The 18,141-nt window shown below is 43.7% G+C and overlaps 1 protein-coding gene across 1 annotated transcript in view; it reads left to right on the top strand.

The window, feature by feature from the left end:
• The window catches only part of Atxn10 (ataxin 10), a 155,482-nt gene that overhangs the window by 107,612 nt on the left and 29,729 nt on the right, over window positions 1-18,141 (top strand). The window contains exon 10 of the mRNA XM_008844688.3: window positions 15,948-16,011. Coding sequence (XP_008842910.1) covers window positions 15,948-16,011 — 64 coding nt within the window. The remainder of the gene's footprint in view (window positions 1-15,947; window positions 16,012-18,141) is intronic.

The raw sequence follows: 18,141 nt of genomic DNA, 5'->3' as shown, positions 1-18,141 counted from the left end.
GGGGGGGGGATAAGAATAAGAACCCCAAACCAGGCACAGTGGTACCCACCTTTAATCCCAGCTCTCTGGGGAGGTAGCAAGAGAATCTCTGTGATATTGAGGCCATTTGGGGCCACAGAGAGACCCTGTTTTAAAAATATTAAACAAAACCAAAAAAGACAGTTAATGGGCTCATTAGCAGAAAGGAAAGAGCAGAACAGCAATGACGTTGAGGGTGGAATAAAATTATCCAGCATGGAAACAGTGAACTAGGAAAAAATATTAACCAAGTCCCCAGAATACATGGAACTCTGAGATAAGGTTTGGTGTTTTGTTCTTGGAGTTTTAGCAGAGGAGAGAGAAGTTGGTGCTGAAAGAACTTAAAGAGTGAGTTTTCTATTTGTATACAGCATAAACCTACGATGAAAGAGGGTCAGGACCAGCCAAGGTCCTTAGCAATAGGTGTGCATTAGTAAGTGACTCAACTCTGAAGATTTCCGTGATGCCATTAACACCCCCATCCTAGTAAAACAAGAAGGGATTTGCTCTCAGTCTTGGACTCGACGTGACTAAGCCTTGCTTCTCTGCTTAGCCCAGGTTACATCAACCAGCATTTCCAATAAAAGTAAACTAAGCCTGTGTGTCTTACTCAGCTCTCCCTCACTGTAACAGATACCTAAGATAAATTACCTTATGAGCAGAAAAAGATTTTTTTGACTCACACTTTTGGAAGTTTTAGCCTGTAGTTTGTTGGCCCTGTTGCTTTAGGCCTGTGACACATAGCAGAAATATATGAAGTTGGGGCTGGAAAGATTGCTCAGTAGTTAACAGCACTGGCTGCTCCTGCAGAGGGCCCGGGTTTGGTTCTCAGAACCCACATGGCAGCTACCAACCATCCATAACTCCAGTTCCAGGGGCTTCAATGCCCTCTTCTGGCCTCCATGGACACCAGGTATACACATGGTAAACTTACGTACATGCAGGCAAAAAAATTATACACATAAATTAAGTCTTTCTTTTTTTTTTTTTTTTTAAGTACATGAAGGAACAAACCCTCTTACCTCACGGTAGCCAGCAAGCAAAAGGGAAGAGATCCCAGTCTCCTTCAAGGACACAATCCCCATGATCTGAAACCTCACTGCTTGGCTCTACCTCTAAAAGGTTCTACCTCCCAGTAGGGCCAAGCTGAAGACCAACTCTCTAAAACATGAGACCCAAGCTTTGCTATAGCAGTACTGCTAAGCCAACAATTATATGACACTGTGTGTGCGTATGTATGTGTGTGTGTGTGTACCTACATGTAGAAATTAGTTCTTATATCCTCACAAAAGTCATATATGAACATTCATTAGGAACTAGAAGCATCCTACTGTCTGTCATTGGTGGAATGATGATGCATTCATATAGTTGGGTAGTAATATACTACAGCGACAGAGTCAGCTATTGGAATGGTGACAGTGTGTTTCCTGAAGGAAGCCAGGCACAGGAAGGACAGTGCCTATCCAAATCCCAGAAGAGGCAAAAGGCAGCCACGATGATAGAGGTCAGAGCAGTAGTTCATACAAGAGGCCAGTGGGACCCCAGGCCTCTGAGTGCTGTGGTGTTCTGCTGTGAATAGAGGGAACATGCGTATAGAGCAAATTTACAAGTGCCACACCCTGCAGATTTGTGTTAGTAAATTAAAATTTAAAGGACAAACTGGGAAACTGGGCCTGGAGTTCAAGGTAGCCCATGATTGAGCCTGCCATGGGTGGATCAGACAAGCTGCTTCTGTATTACTGTGCAGTTCCTGTCTTGTGTCTAGGGCCTTCTCTATACCCATCCTGCCTTTGTTAAATGTAATATATTCAGCTAATTTGTCATTTAGTTCTAATTTAATACACAGCCTGTAGCAGAGTAGCTTTCTTTTAAATTTTTGTCATATGCCTATGTAGTATTTGATTAAAAGGATTTCTGCTTTTCTGATGTTGGAACACACCAAAATCAGTCATGGAGAAAGACCTTAAAATAGCTGCTGACATTTTGATACAGGAAAGGTGAACTTCCTGAGGGCATTGAGAAAATACCAGAGTTCTTTAAAGTTGGTCAGGGTTGGAGCATTTGAAACTTCAGGTCTCTTCCTGGGTCCCCTGAGACCTGCCTTCACATGGTCAGACCCTCCTTCACAGCAGGCTAGACCTACCTCCTCTCTCCATCCTGTGCATTCTCCACTTGGATAGCTTTCAGTACATTTGATACTGCTTTAGCTACCCCTTCTGCCTCTTTCCATCGCTTAAAAAATTAAGCTTTTGAGTCAGGGTCTTGTTATAGAGCCTGTACTACCTTTAAATCCATGATGATCTTCTCACATAATCATTCCAAGTGCCAGGATTACAGGCGTGGACCACCACATCTGTTTCCTCTCCTGAAGGCCAGAAATTCATTCTTGGAGCTGGAAACAAATTCAATGAATAAATTTTAAGTTTGACAGGCCTGGGCTTTACCACTCTCTAAGCTGTATGGCTGTAAACTAGTTAACTGCTAAAGTTATCATACTGTTTATTTGTCCAGTAGGAATGCTGACTTCTACCTTTCAAACATACGGGAATCAGATCTTTGCATACGTGATGTGTTTCCTCGTGCTCTCTCATTTCTCATTTTCTAGCAGAGCTAATAGATTCTCAAGTGCATCTGCTTTATTCACAGACTGATCTCCAATACTAAAATGCACTTCTAGAGTTTTCTTTGGCTCAGTGTGTCCCTGTAGACCTGACCCCCTCAGAAATCTGTGCTAGCTTGCCAGGCCATGCACATGGTTGTCAGGGGCAGAAGGACAAGCAGTCGGCTTCCCAGCCTTCATCAGTTGGTGTTCTTCCCTGCCGTGCGTAGAGGATGTGCAGCACAGAGCAGTACTGGCATGGGTCTCGTGGCCATTCTTGCACATTTAAGGTGCGTATCCCCAGTATGCATCACAGCAGGTGGTTGAGACTGTCTGTGGGTTAAAAATTAAAGACTGAATGTGTTCAGGACAGAATTTGGTTTGTTCGGGCATCGAAGTGTGACATTGTAGAGGTGCATTATGGGTGGAAATTGCACTTTAACTAGCCAAGATGGAGTGTATATTTTTACAGGCTTGCTGGATGGGTTATTTTTGTTGTAATGTAGCTGTGCGCGTTAGTGCAGGTGCGCCAAACAACTTCTCCCAGCTGCCTGTTTTCTCAGCCGCTGACAGGGTTTCTGATACCTTTCAGGGCTGTGCTTTCTTAAGTCCTATCTTGGGGCTGTAAGGAGGCTTCTAGGTGGAATGAAATTTTAAGTAATGTGCACTCAGGCACATTGAAGAGGTTATTTTCTTGATTTAAATTTTCTTCTGCTTCAAAACAGAGGACTCTCATGTAGATTTTAAACATGTCATATCACTGGTCTTTTTCTTTTTTTTAAACTGGTCATTTTAATGTTTTGCTTAATTAAACTGCCTTTAAGAAATAGTCATGGAAAACGGATGCTGCTCATGCTTTCTTTCTTATGACTAAGCGAGCTTATAGTTCTTTACAAAGAATGAAGTAGAAATGGCGTGAGTAGAAAGATGAAAACAAGAGATTATGCTAATAGCCCCGTTTGGGGCACTTTCCAGAAGCTGGGTCTTGTTCCAGTTTGTTTTCTTACCATATAACTGAAGTGACACCCTCTGGTCACAATGGAGCTTTTTTAATTTTGTTTCCCTTGACTTTCATATGAGAAGGGGCTAAGTCAGGTATAGGTGACACGCCAGTTCCTCTTTCCTTTCTCTGGATCTCTATGGCTTTCCTGTCATTGCCCCTTGTTAGGAAGAAGCTCTAGGAAGCTGAGAGGCTAAGCCAGAGCCCCTCCTGTGGAGGGTTGTGCTCTGCATTCCTAGTCCCTAGAAGATGCCTCCCTGCCTCCTGGCCCTAAGGTGCCTGGTTGATGTGTAATTGGAAAGGGTGGAAGCAGACACATTTTGTAGGAATGCACTGATCGAGTTTTCATTCATCAACTATTTGTTGGGTTCCTATGTGCTATTTCCTTATTGTTTAAAAACAATTATGTGGTCGGGATTTTGTTTGTTTTCAGTGTTGTGTTTAGAAATACAGTTTTTAAAAACTAGCTGAGAGAATTGGCACAGCTGTTAAAGGCTCAGGCTCACAACCAAAAAACTAGCTGAATTTATTTATCGTTTAAATCACAGCTTTATTAGCTAGGTGAAGTTTTCATGAGAAAATTCTCTAAATTCGTGTGCACATGTCTGTTAAAAGAAGATTGGAGAGCAATTTAGCAATGGAGATCACAGATTTAAAGGTGTACGTGTACACGTGTGTGTGTGTGTGTGTGTGTGTGTGTGTGTGTGTGTGTGTGTATCTTCCTGGAATTTGGTGGCTGAACTTAATCATATCGCTCTTTGTCCCTCTGGATGTGCTAAGAGCTTTGCTCTATTCAGAAAGCTGCTGTGGTTTGCACAGAACCTACACTCTTCGTTTCATTTACTGTGGATTTGCAGTATCACTCTCTTCTGTATTCGTTTCTCTTTTGAGAATCTGTGATGAGTTGCTTTAACACACTTTGTTTCCACATGCTTTTCCTTCCTGGCACTTTCCTGAGGGCAGTGTCCTGGAAGGAGGGTTGACCTGGGGATATGGTCTCCCAGGCTGCTAGGCCCTGCAGTGTGCCTACATCGCCACCCAGGTGCTCTGTGTATCCAGGTGCTCTGTGTGCCGCTGTCCAGCCCTCATGGCATGCTAGGTATGCGCATGTCCATCTTTTCTGTTTGCATGTTTATTGCCCTGTTGATTCTGCCTTATTTAGTAAGTTTCAGCACCCTCTCAGGGTGACCCTGGCACGTGTCAGTTGGTCAGAACTTCTTAAAGACCTTTATCTCTTAAAACCTTAAAGAACTCAAGCCAGTAGGAAAATACTCAACCTTTCTAATAATAATAATAATGCCAAATAATCCCCTGCTCAATAAAGGTTTTTAAAAATTAATTGAATGTGTGTAGAGGTCAGAGGCCAACTCTCAGGTGTCTGTTCTTTCCTGAGATTCAGATACTGAACTCAGGAGTTTGTTGTGGTGGCTGGCGCATGCCTTTAATCCTAGAACTTGAGAGACAGAGTTGGGCAGATCTCAGTGAGATGAGGCCAGCCAGGGCTGCTTACTGAGACCCTGTCTTTAAGAGGGACTGAGGGGAGAGGAGAAAGGAAGGTCTTTCTTACTAACCCCTCTCTTTAGTAAATCATCCTATTTTCTTTTCATAGGCATTACCATAATTATTTTACTCCCCCCCCTTGTCTCACTCTGTACTGTTGGTTAGGGATTTACTTGGAAATTGGTGTGGGTTTGAAGGTGTGGGGTAAGTATGTGGAATCCATCATAAGAAACACTTTGTTTTCTTCACATTTGCTTTTTTTTTTTTTTTAATTTTAAAGCAATGGCTATTTATTATATCAAGGTGAAGCAGGCAATACAAATATGGATGTAACACGGCTCCTGTAATAATTTGGAAAGCCCCAGAGAACAGAAAGTAGCTGTGGTGTAATTATCTCTGGGAAGGAGGCAGTGAAGGGCCAGAGAAGCGGGGAGCACTGTGCCAGTGGAGCTTCTCTAACTAGAACGGAGCTGGCATTTGTCTGGTGTTGCTGGTGTGGGGGTTCACCTTCGATCTCCCTCCTCTAGGGAGAAGTTGATTGTCTCAGGATACCTTACCTCCAGCTGCTCCTTTTCCTTATCCTGAACCATTAGTGAGGTAGGGATGGTCTTGCCCCCAGGAGATTCTTAAGTGGGTCAAAACAACAGTGAATCTCATTAACTCCTAAAATCACTTTGGCCTCAAGGCATATATATATATATAATGTATTCCACTCTGATATGCTCCTATGAGAGACCTAAATTCATTATAATAATAAAATGGCCACAAGAGATACCTCATATTGGAATTTTAATTCTGACTCATTATCCAATTTCCAGAGAGATAACAGAGATTACATTTTAGGTCCAGAAGCTTCATAGTCAAATTCATTTGTCCATGTATGTTAAAATATGAAGGAATTCATGTTCAAAAATATGTGCTACCTGATCCTGAGTCTGCTCGGCCCATGTGGTTCCCAGCCAGCATGCGGGGCACCTGCTCTGGGCTCAGGTTTGCTCAGCTTAGTGCCTCAGACTGTGCTCGAGGAGTTTGTTTTGTTTTTATTTTGTTTTCGGCATAGGGATGGGGGTAGTGATTATCCTGTGTGTGTAGCCCAAGCTAGCCTCAAACTCATAGTCCTGCCATAGAATTCAACCCTGTGCCAACACTCTGACCTAGAAGGACTCTGCTAGCCCTATGGTAGTTACCCCTGTAGAAATGCAACCCCAGAAACCAGCACTTAGAATTCCTTGTCATATCCAGACCAGCACAGGAAGTCCAAGACATTTGAGGGAAGGTTAGCCACTGGAGGGTCTGTCTTCGGCTTACCCTGGATTTTGCCAGACTGGCAGTTAGTGACTATAACATTTGGGGGCAGCCTCCTCATTGTTCTTGTGTCCTGCTGTCCTGTGTGTACTTCTGATCATCCTAACTAACTGCTCTTTCTCTCCTGGGGTTTGTAGAACCCAGCAACACTATTGTGCCAGAGATGCAGAAAGATCCCCTTTCCTGAAGTCCAAGTGTACCATGGGTAGATTGTGGTGTACCCTCATTCTCCTTTGTGGGTGCACCTCACTTTTTAATGGAATACCTTTTATTCTTTGACAACTTATACATATAAACACTGCACCCCGACACCTCTCTCCCACTCCCTACAGGTACCCCAACACATTCCTCTCCTACCCCCCCCATACCTCCACCATGGTCCATTCTCTCTTAACGTCCTCTCCCTTTTTTGTTAATGACACACTGAGTCCATGTAGTGCTGCCTTTTAGAATGCTGACTGACTTCGATGACTTGATCTTGGGCAGCATTCATAGCTGCAGTGAATTCATGGGTGCCATTGGCCATGCCATGCCATGTCCCGAAGATAGCATTTCTCAATTCTCATTCCCATCCTGACTCTTACATTCTTTCTGTCCCTCTTCTGTGATGTTCCCTGAGCCCTGGGGAGGGGATCGATATAGATGTACCATTCAGAGTGGAGCACGTAATAGATACTTACTCAGCATTTTGCCAGTTATGAATCTTGCATTAACTGCTGACCACTGCAGAGAGAAACTTCTCTGGCCAAGATAAGGGTAGCACTAATCCATGGGTATAAGCATAAATATTTAGAAGGCAGTTTGACAACGTACCATTTAACAGAACAAGAGTAATAGGATCCTCCCTAGGGCCTGTGACCTCCTAAGCCCTGGGATTTTGACCAGGTTTACAAAACCAGGCCTGAATTCTCTCCCGTAGAACAGGCCTCAGATCCAAAAGAAGTTGCTTACTGGGGTGGTTTGAATGAAAATGTCTCCCATAAGTTGCTTTGGTGTTTGAACACTTGGTTCCTGGTTGGTGGTGCTGTTTGGAGGAGCTTGTAGAGCCTTTAGGAGGTATAACTTTGCTGGAGGAAGTATGTTATTGGGGGCAGGCTTTGAGGGTTTATAGCCTCACCCCACTTGCTGCTTCCTTGTGCAGATTAAATATGTGATCTCCTAACTTCCTGCTCTGGCTGCTTGTTGCCAAACTTCCCCCACCCCCCACCCCCACCCAGCCCCATCATTATGGACTCTCCCTCTGGATCCGGAAGCTGAAAGAAGTCACTTTTGGTGATGGAATTTTATCATAGCAACAGAAAAGTAACTAACACAGTTACCCCCCATAACTTTTATGCCACTACTACATGAGTGGAGGCAATTTGCCTGGCATCTTGGTCATGTAGCTTTGCAGGGTTGTACAGGGGGATTTCTTTTCTCCCATAGCAGCCTGCTTTTGGCACTATGAAAACTAGTTAGTAAGGAGGAGGTTTTCAGGTCAGTTCCTGCTTGATCTCTCTGTTTTGCAACCAAGTGTGCTGTCTTCAGTTAAAGGGTCTACATCTAGTTCTGGTTGGCAATCGAGAGCAATGGCAATACCCTGTGACTAGGTTCTAAGACATATCCCACGCTTGGTACTGAGATTTTCATTTAACAACCCATGTCTTTTACCCATACAGGGTATCTGTGTTCAGATCCCTTTTTGCCTGCATGTATGTAAGTGCACCCGTGTTATACAGTGCCCTTGGAGACCAGAAGAGGTTGTCAGATCCTCCAAAACTGGAGTTACAGATGGTTGTCTGTCACCATGTGGGTGCTGGGACTTGAACCCAGATCCTCTGCAAGAGCAAACAGTGCCATCTCTCCAGCCATCCCTCTTTTTAATTAGCTTATAAAATAATGGGTTTTCATAAGGGATTTTCATATGTCCTTAGTTTGGGCTAGCCTGCTCTCTCCCCCAACCTGCCCCCCAATCCCTACTTAAACCTTTAGCTCCCAGTACCCCTCCTGTCCTTTGTCTCTTCCCTGACTTTCTAGGTACTGTTCCCTTCTTATGTCAGTGCCGTCTTGTCACCCAAGATTTTTGTCTTTGTTTCCCTAAAGAAAAAGCAAATCAAATGTAAAAAGATCACTCCTCTTTTAGCTACGTTCGTCTTACTGTTTTATTTTATTTTTATTCCCCCACTGCTTCTGTTGTGTTGGTAAGCCTGAAATATTTTATCCATCTTTCCAGCTCCTCCTTGCTTTCCTGGGCATCTTAATTTCTCTGCAGCATTACTTGGGGGACAGGCAGTGTTCTTGTTTTTCCTGTTGTTACCATCTACCTGAGCTTACTGTTATCTGAGCAATTCATGATGGGCCTCTGATATACAGCCTCTTTCAATTAGACAATTTTCTCGTTTTCTGAGGATGAAAGCAGTCCTAAGTAGGGGCTGAGTTTGATTGGTGCTTTTCTCTGCAGGCTGAGATGAGTTTGATGGGTATCAGGAGGAATCATTACCTTGTCTGCATCTTGATCTGTGCTGTGCTTGCATTTTTTTTGAAAGCTGCTTGATCTTGATGTATTTTTGTAGACTGTTCAGTCTAGCTGATGTTACTTAGAGGATTGTGGGTGGGAGTGAGATACACTCACAAGTTAAAAGCTTGTAATTTTCTGACACAGGTTTGTCTTAACTCTGAGAACCACGTGATACCGGCTTCATCAGATTCATCCTGTAGCCTTCACTTGTCCTGTTTTGTTACAACAGCCATATTCAAAGCATCACAATGGAACAACGTGGAAGTGTGGTGACACCTGTAGAGTTCTCTGGATCTTTGTATTTTTCAGTGAGTTTTGGCCATTTTAGTTGTGCTCTGCAGGTCTTAGGCTAGTAAATAATAGCTGTAGATTCAGCCCAACAAAAAACATGATGATTTTTGTGTGTGCGTGCATGCATGTTTGAAACTTGTTTATTTGTAATTTGCTTACATAGTTCTCAAGTATGAACCCTGTAGACAGCAACATTGTCACAATGTCAAAAGGTTGCACATGCCCACTTTAAACTTAATTCTGTTCAAATTTTAAATTTCTTATGTCAGGTTTGACATTTTGTACTCTCTTTAGAAATATCTAGATTTTCCAAGTTTCTTCATAATCACTCACAGTAATTATGTACAGTGTTTTATATAAGTTGTCTATATCACTTTTCTATTCTGTTTTTTTAAAAGGCTGTCTCTTTATTCTTTCTCATCTTCGTAGATAAGCACCAGAAAAGATACTCACATCATTAGTCATAGGGAAATGCAAAGTAAGACCACATAGTGTGGGGCTGGAGAGATGACTCAGTGGTTAAGAACACTGACTGTTCTTACAGAAGACCCGGATTCGAATCCCAGCACCCACATGGCAGCTAACAACTGTCCGTAACTCCAGTTCCAGGGGATCAGCAGCCTCTCCTGTCCTCCACGGGCATTGCATGACACAGGTGCACTTACCTACATGCACGCAATACACGCATACACATGAAATAAAAAATAAAATATTATTTAAAAAAAAAGACCAGAGAGTATAAAGTCACCTAAAAAGGCCACAGTTACCAAGTGTTAATAAGGACCTTAGTAACTAGAACACTGTGTAAAGGGGATGTAATTTGTGCCACCACTTTGGAAATGAATTTAGCAGTTTGTGTAAAGTTCACATACACTTAGCATGTAGCCCAGCATTTCTATTCTTGGGCATTGACACAAGAAAAATGGAAACAACCCCAGAAAGACCTGGATGCAAATGTCCACAAGCACCTCTGTTCATGACAGATGGTGCCGGAGGCTGCCGAAATCCTCCCTGCCTCCAGGGAGAATAAGGAAATGGTGGTATGTTAATGATCAGAAATGAAAGTATTATCCATGAAATAAGATGAATGAATGTCAGAAATATCAGAAAAGACTCCTTTTGATAAGTTTCATTTGTGTTATAGAACCCACAAAATATACAAGAGTGATAGAAAGCAGATCAGTTGGTTGCCTAAAGGCTAGGAGGTTGCCAAGGTGCACCAGGGAGTTTTGGGGGTGGTGGCAGTGCTCTTTCATGACTTGTCTATGGTTATGCAGGCACAGTGGCAGTTCTGTGTGTAAGTTCTATCTCAGTGAATACATTTTAGAAGAAAACAGCAGCAACACTGGCAGGTGCTAGAGGAGCTTCAGTTCTTCCTGGGCTGCAGCAGGTCTCTCCCTTGGCTTAAGGGGTGCTCTTGGCTTTGGGAGGTTCAGAGTTCTGACCTCAGTTGCAGTGTAGAGTCATCTGGAAACTCGTCTAAGACAATGGTGTTCAGAGATTCAGGTGTGTTTGTTCTGGGGTTAGAAACATAGCATTGGCATGTCTTGAGACCTCCACACATGCTTCTAGTGTGTAGCCAAAGTTGAGAAACCACTGACTTCAACCTCCAGTCTGAGTTCTTTCTGGAGGAATGTCCACAGAATGCAAACTGCCTGCTTGCTAGTTGCTTCCTGAGTCACATCATTGTTTCCCAGCACTGGAGACAGAAGTTCTGTCATCAAAGCTCCACTGCTAAGCTGCAGCAAAGATCACGGAGACAAGTGTCGTTAAAGATGAATGGTACTATATTCATATTGGTGTGAATCTTGGAATTACTATGTAAGGCAGAATCCAGCAGGAGTAAGGGTGGAAATCAGTGATCCATAGGTTTGGTCTGTCGGCTCATGGAACAAACATGGCCCTAACTCTAGAGTAACCCACAACCACCAGTTTCTTATGATTCTAGAAGAGTATCTTTCTTATCTGAATTTTGTTGTCAAACAGCTTGTCATCCTAGAGGATTACTGTGTGCAACTCTTTTCAAGTCATATAGAAAAGGACACCTTGGGGTAGAGGTGGCTCAATGTGACTAAGAACATGAACTGCTCTTGAAGACGACCTGAGCTCTGTTCTCAGCACCCAGGTTGGGCAGCTCACAACCATCTGTTAATGCCAGCTCCATGGGATCTTGACACTCTCTTCTGGCCTCCATGGTGCCCCACCCCCAACGCCTGGCATACACACACACAAATAGAAACAGGACTCTCTCTCTCTCTCTCTCTCTCTCTCTCTCTCTCTCTCTCCCCCCTTTTTTTGGTCTTTTTGAGACAGGGTCTCCCTGTAGCCACAGCTGGCCTGGAACTCACTGTGTAGACCAGGCTGACCTTAAAGTCAGAGATCTGCCTGCCTCTGCCTCCCAAGTGCTGGGATTAAAGGTATGCACCACCACGCCTGGGTAAAAAAAAAAAAAGGTATATCTTTTTTTCAAAAAAGAGAAAGGAGACCTTTAGAGTCTCAGAGTCAAATAAAAATGCTACAAATCATTGCCACTTTTCTTGTGGCATTCTGGGTGCCCTGCTAAATGCATAATTTTCCCCAAAGTACTGTGTCCCATGTAAAAACCCCAACATTGACTAAAGCTCACAAGCCTAAAAGGCTGAGGAGGAATTCCACATGTCAGCTGTCTCAAAAACCCCATGTTCCCCATTAGGGGAGAATAGTGGTAACTGAGTCTCACCCAAAGGCCTAGGTTTCTGCATCTCCTTGAGACAGTTCCTTCATCCTTCAGCTGTCTGAGCTCACTGCCAGCTTGCCTCCAGGATGTTGCCATCCCTAGATGGACATTTAGTCTGAGCTTTGCAATGCCCATTCATTTTGGCATGAGATTACTGATCTGTGGTTCTGGTCTGCATGTTCTGGGGAGCTATTAATGAATATGTTTCTGCCACATGTTGAGAAGAGAGTCTGCCCATCCTGGTATCGTGTGTGCTCTTGGCTTTCTTTAGGTTTTTGTGTTTTTAACATTCATTGTCAACACAGCCAGAATAATTGAGGCGGCTTTCTGCCAGCCCCAAAGGAGCGTGCTCCTCAGAGGTGGACCTGTGTGTTTTGCAGTGTGCCCTGGCATCACTGGCCTGTGAGAAGAAAGGGAGAGGATCAGTTAGTTGTCTCTGTCTACACTGTTTCCAAGGGCCAAATGTTTGTTGAAGCTAGACTTACCATCTTGTTGGGCAGCATTACTACGTATAAAGAAAGCGTTGACTGAGCTTGGCTCTGCCAAATGAACTACAACTTGTGACTCATTTATTATGGGTTTACAATCAGTTCCCAACCTGTTAGGTAAGGAAACAAACAACTTCCTCATTTTATGGAGTGCTAACAGAAGAAAACTCGTTAATTTCCTAATTGTTCTCTCATGCCCCAGACATTAGTTCTACACATGTAGCTGTAGCAATAAACTTGAGCTCTAATAACAAATTCTGTTGTTGGCCCCTTCCTGAAGGTGTTGCATTCCTGTTCACTGTTCCCAGTGACCTTAACCTGTGTTCATTCTTAAGTATATAATTATGTATTTGTCATCTGTGTTGAGAATAGACCGTTTATGCTGAAAACAGTCAGTGCGTTTCTATAAAAAGTTTCCTTGTAACCTTTTGTAATGTAGCTGTGGGAGTGAGGTGTTTGCCTAGAAGCACATTCCCCTGCTCACCCTCAGCTCCAGTTGTGCCATGATTTTTAAGAAATCTTTAATTTACTGGATGTGAGGGCGATCTGGCTGCGACATGTCACCCCATTGATCGCCAGGGTTGATTTGACTGATTTGGCTGGCTAGGCGGGTGTTGTCTTCCTCCCGCAATGCTCCATGTGCGTCCCTCCCGAAGCTATGCGCTCTGTTGAAGAGTATGACCTTCCCCAAAGAGGAGGACCCGTCTCCAGTTAGGGTATCTGAGTAGCTGCACTCCCCTGCGAGAACCTCCAAACAAGCTCTCAAGACATCCTTAATTTACCTGCATTGCTTGCATAAATTTCAGCATTTAGCATGTGATTTCATTTTTATCTAAGAAAATCTTACCCACTTGATATGTGTTAGGTTTTACTTTTTTCTTTAATGAGGGAGGTGTTTTTCTTTAACTATATTTAATTTATTATTTTTATTTTATGTGTATGAGTATATTGCCTGTATGTATGTGAGTGCACCCATGTTGTGCAATGCCGTAGAGGTCAGAAGAGGGCATCAGATTCCCCTCGAACTGGAGTTAAAGGACGGTTCATAGCCGCCATGTGGGTTCTGGGAATTGAACCCGGGTCCTCTGCAAGAGCAGTCGGTGCTCTTAACCACTGAGTCATCTCTCCAGCCCCTGGGAGGTGTTTTTCTTGCACTGATTAAATCCTGAATAATTTTGTTTTCTTGCTTATCAAGAAAAATGGTATTTGAGAAGTTGGCAGTTGGGCACCATGCAGAATACAGGTGTGTATTTGGCCCTGTAGAAGATACCCTTGCGTCTTCAGGGTTTCAGGAGTCCCCAGTTCTTTGCCACAGTCAGCTAGCAACAAGACCCTCTATCATCGGTTCCTTCACAGAGCATTTTCTCTGTGCTCACCATATGTTGTGATCTGTTGCACAGTTACTATTGCCCTTTGAAGTAGACTTTTGCATAACCCATTTTACAGGTGAAGAAACTAAATCTTGAAGGTTCCATGATTTGCCCAGGGTTGGGATCTAGCCGGGCTTCAGCCCCCAGTCCTACTACCTGTCTCCTAATTCCTAGAATGATATTCAAGCTCTTCTCCTCCAGCCCGTACCCTGACCCTTGCCATTCATCTTCCACCGAGCAGTAATCTCAGACTTTCCATTTTTGTGAGTTCTTTTAAAAAAAATATTGTATTTATTATATTTATTTTATGTGTATGAGTGTATTGCCTGCATGTAGGTAAGTGCACCTGTGTCATGCAGTGTTCACAGAGAACAGAAGAGGCCATCGGACCCCCTGGAACTGGAGTTATGGATAGTTGTTAGCTGCCATGTAGGTGCTGGGATTTGAACCCAGGTCTTCTGTAAGAACAACCAGTGTTCTTAACTGCTGAGCCATCTCTCCAGCCCCCAGTTTTTACAAGTTCTTTATATAGTAAAATGCTAATCCGTTTCAAATATCAATCTGTAGTACCCTACAGATATTTTTCTCAGTTTTTTTCATTTGCCTGTTAAGAAAAATGTCAAGGGACTGGAGAAATGGCTAAGTGGTTAAGAGCTGCGCTTACAGAGGACCTGGGGTCAGTCCCCATTACCTACGTGGCAGCTAGCAACCATTCATAACTCCAGAGGACCCAACACCCTCTTCTGTAGGCATTACACACATGGGTGCAGTTACATAGGTACAGACCAAACACTCATATATATACCCAGGTGTGGTGGCACATGCCTTTACTAACAGTACTTGGGAGGCAGAGGCAGGTGGATCTCTGTGAGTTCAAGGCCAGTCTGGTCTACATAGTGAATTCCAAGCCAGCTGGGGCTACAGGGAGACTTTGTCTCAAAACCAAACAAACAAACCAAACCAAAGTTTTCGTTTCTGGACCTGAATCATAATTAGAAAACCATTTCCTACTTCCAGAATAGGACAAGAGTCTGGTCTGTCATCTTGTAGCATTTCTTCATTCAGGAGTCACGGCTCATTAGGTCAGCATTTGTCCTTGTGAGGCAGCATTAGGATATAATGCATTCTTTTTTTATATGGCTGCCAAATTGCCCTAACAGTTTTGAGGAAGGGTGAAAAGAATATGAAGTTACACTGTGTTCATATGTCTGCTTTTTTTGTGTGTATGCATGTGTAGGTACATATATATGTACCCACATGCATGTGAGGTCAGAGGACAACCTCCACTGTCATTCCTCAGTATGCATCAACTTTGTTTTTGGACAGTTTCCTTGACCTTGCTGATGAGGCTTTTCTGACTGGCCAGCGAGCCCCAGGGATTGTCCTGTCTGTGTCTTCCTTGTGTTGGGATTACAAGTGTGCACCACTGCCTGGTGTTTTGTTTTGTTTTTCCTTTTTTGGTCTTTTTGAGACAGGGTCTCCCTGTAGTCCCAGCTGTCCTGGAATTCACTATGTAGACCAGGCTGGCCTTGAACTCACAGAGATCCACCTGCCTCTGGCTCCTGAGTGCTGGGACTAAAAGCGTGCACCACCACGCCCAGCCACTGCCTGTTTTTTTTTTTGGCTTTTTTGTTTGTTTCCTGAGTGCTGGGACTAAAAGCGTGCACCACCACGCCCAGCCACTGCCTGTATTTTTTTTTTGGCTTTTTTGTTTGTTTGTTTTTTATTTATTATTTTTATTTTATGTGTATGAGTGTATTGCCTGCATGTATGTGAGTGCACCCATGTCAGAAGAGGGCTTCAGATTCCCCTGGGACTGGAGTTAAGGACGGTTCATAGCTGCCTTGTGGGTGCTGGGAATCGAACCTGGGTCTTCTGCAAGAGCAGTCAGTGCTCTTACCTGCTGAGCCATCTCTCCAGCCCTATACTGCCTGGTTTTTTAACAAGGGTTCTAGGGACCAAATCGGGTCTTTATGCTTACAAAGCAAACCCTTTACTGACTGAGCCATTTCTCCAACACCCAGATGTCTGATTTTAAATAATTCGGGGTTGGTAACAGGTGTTTTATTTATGCAAATAATATTATAATATTCAGGAAGTTGAGGAGAAATGAGTCATCTATCCTGTGACCCTGACCTGGTTGTCCATCATTTTTCTCCATAGGTGAACGAGCTGGATGGTATTCCTCTGATCCTGGACAGCAGCAACATCGATGACAACAACCCTTGTATCCTTGCATATGACCCACAACCAGGTGCTGTAGCTTAGCATGTCTTTATCTAGGTGTTTGTTCTGTATGTAAGCTTGCTGGCACACAGTCTAGTGAGTGAATTTGCAACGTGACCAGGACTTCTCAGACCAGCATGTTACTAACATAATGTGGCATAGGCAGCTCATTTTTAGTCCTTACGTTGTATGTTACCTTGTGAAGTATGTATGTGGTCCTTGAAATAACATGAAACATTTGACCTGTTTTCACTGTGGAGTCCTTAGTATCCAGTCAGTTAGAACTAACAGAGGTGACAATACAGAAACAGGAGCAGCAGTCTGCTCTCCAGCACTAAGGACAAGCATTGCCCTGGCTCTCATTTTCCTTGTTAAAGGCTCTATTCTCTAGCCCTTTGCTACTGAAAGAGGAGCTCTGGCTTTTGCCGTCTCCTCAGTTGGGCATCCTTTCTGCATGGTGCTCTCTGTGGGGCCTTGATTATTTCCTTCAGTGCACCAAGTCACTGTGCCAAATAAAACCTGTTTAGTACAGTGATGAATAGCCAGAGTCCAAGTGCAACCTGTGTAAGTTTGAAGTGAAACCTGTTTAAGAACTCCCTTGGGGAGCCAAATTCTGCCCTGCTCTTTTCTCTGGGCCCTGTATGGCTTTGTGTTTTTTGCTTGTGGAAGACAGGTGAGCCAAGCCTTGGGAGGCTGAGAGTGGAGGGAGTGAACCTGATTGAGGACAGTACAGAGCCCTGCCTAGGACAGAGAGGGGAATTTGACCCAGGGAGTCTTCTCTTGGGGGGAAAAGGGTGTCTACCAAGAGAACCGCACGTTTCAGTGTAAGTGAACCAAGAAACGTGGTTTTTGTGGTGAAGATACTGCCATTTGTCCAGTGTGTAACACAGAATTCTTGTTTTAAAGAGCACAATAGAGAGCTGATGAGAACAGTCAGAAAAAGGCAAAACAGGAGCTTCAGAAGACCCTCCTTTAAGACCAGACAAAGCTGGCGCGTCACTGCCTACAGAACTGGGAGGGTTTTTTAGATCAAGCAAAAGGAAACAAAAAAGAGGAAAGCTTCCAGTCACAGAAAGGCCTTAGGAGAGTGTTGAAGTGTGGGTGCAGATGTTGTCTTTTCCAGTGAGAGGGGATTCATTTTGACAAAGAGCTTCGTGTGTAGCTTGCTTTCATGTTCCTTGAACTAACCCAGCAGAAGGTCACGTCATTGGGTGTTGTGGGAGCCATGCTCATGGTGTTTTCACTTGGGTGTCTGTTAGATGCTAGTGCCATTCGCTTCTGCACAAGCCTTGGTTTAGTTCTTGTGTTTACACAATGACCTTACTTGTGGCAACACATGCAGCAGATGCTGGTGTGACCAGATCACATTTGTAGATGAGGTAATATACCACTCATCAGCTGACACTTGAACTTGGGAGTGTCCAGTTCTTACAAACCATATGTTCCTGTACTAGAGAAGTTTTTTTTTTTAAGTGACATGGTTAACCATGTAGATAACTGGGTTTTGTGGTGATGATACAACATTGCAAGATCCCTGAATTCCTCTAAATCACTAAGAAAAGAAAATATTACAAGCATAGTGGTGTATTTAATATTTCTTTGGAGTTTTGTTTATTGAGCCTATCAGATTTTAAAGGCATATACAGTATGTGCAGTGAGATGAGACCTGTCCTAAAATACCGGAGCAAAGGCAAATGATGCTGAAATATCAGAAATGAGAAGACATCACACCCCAGTGATTCATTTTTTAATTGTAAGTTATAAATTAAAATTTGGCCCTTTTAGTACCAGAGCAGATGGAGACAGTGTGCGTGCCGTGCCCCACCTCGCTCTGTAGGCACAGCCACAGTGCTGCTTCTCTTCCCTGTCTGTCTGCTCACGGCGGGCTTACTCCTCAGCTCCCATGCACCTCTTCTTTCTTGGTGCTTCACCCCAGTGATTCATTTTTTAATTGTAAGTTATAAATTAAAATTTGGCCCTTTTAGTACCAGAGCAGATGGAGACAGTGTGCGTGCCGTGCCCCACCTCGCTCTGTAGGCACAGCCACAGTGCTGCTTCTCTTCCCTGTCTGTCTGCTCACGGCGGGCTTACTCCTCAGCTCCCATGCACCTCTTCTTTCTTGGTGCTTTCT

Source organism: Nannospalax galili, unplaced genomic scaffold (assembly GCF_000622305.1).
Source record: "Nannospalax galili isolate Female #2095 unplaced genomic scaffold, S.galili_v1.0 scaffold180, whole genome shotgun sequence".
NCBI classification, from domain to species: Eukaryota; Metazoa; Chordata; class Mammalia; order Rodentia; family Spalacidae; genus Nannospalax; species Nannospalax galili.
Note: the sequence above shows the minus strand (reverse complement) of the source record. Positions and strands in the feature narration are given on the sequence as shown.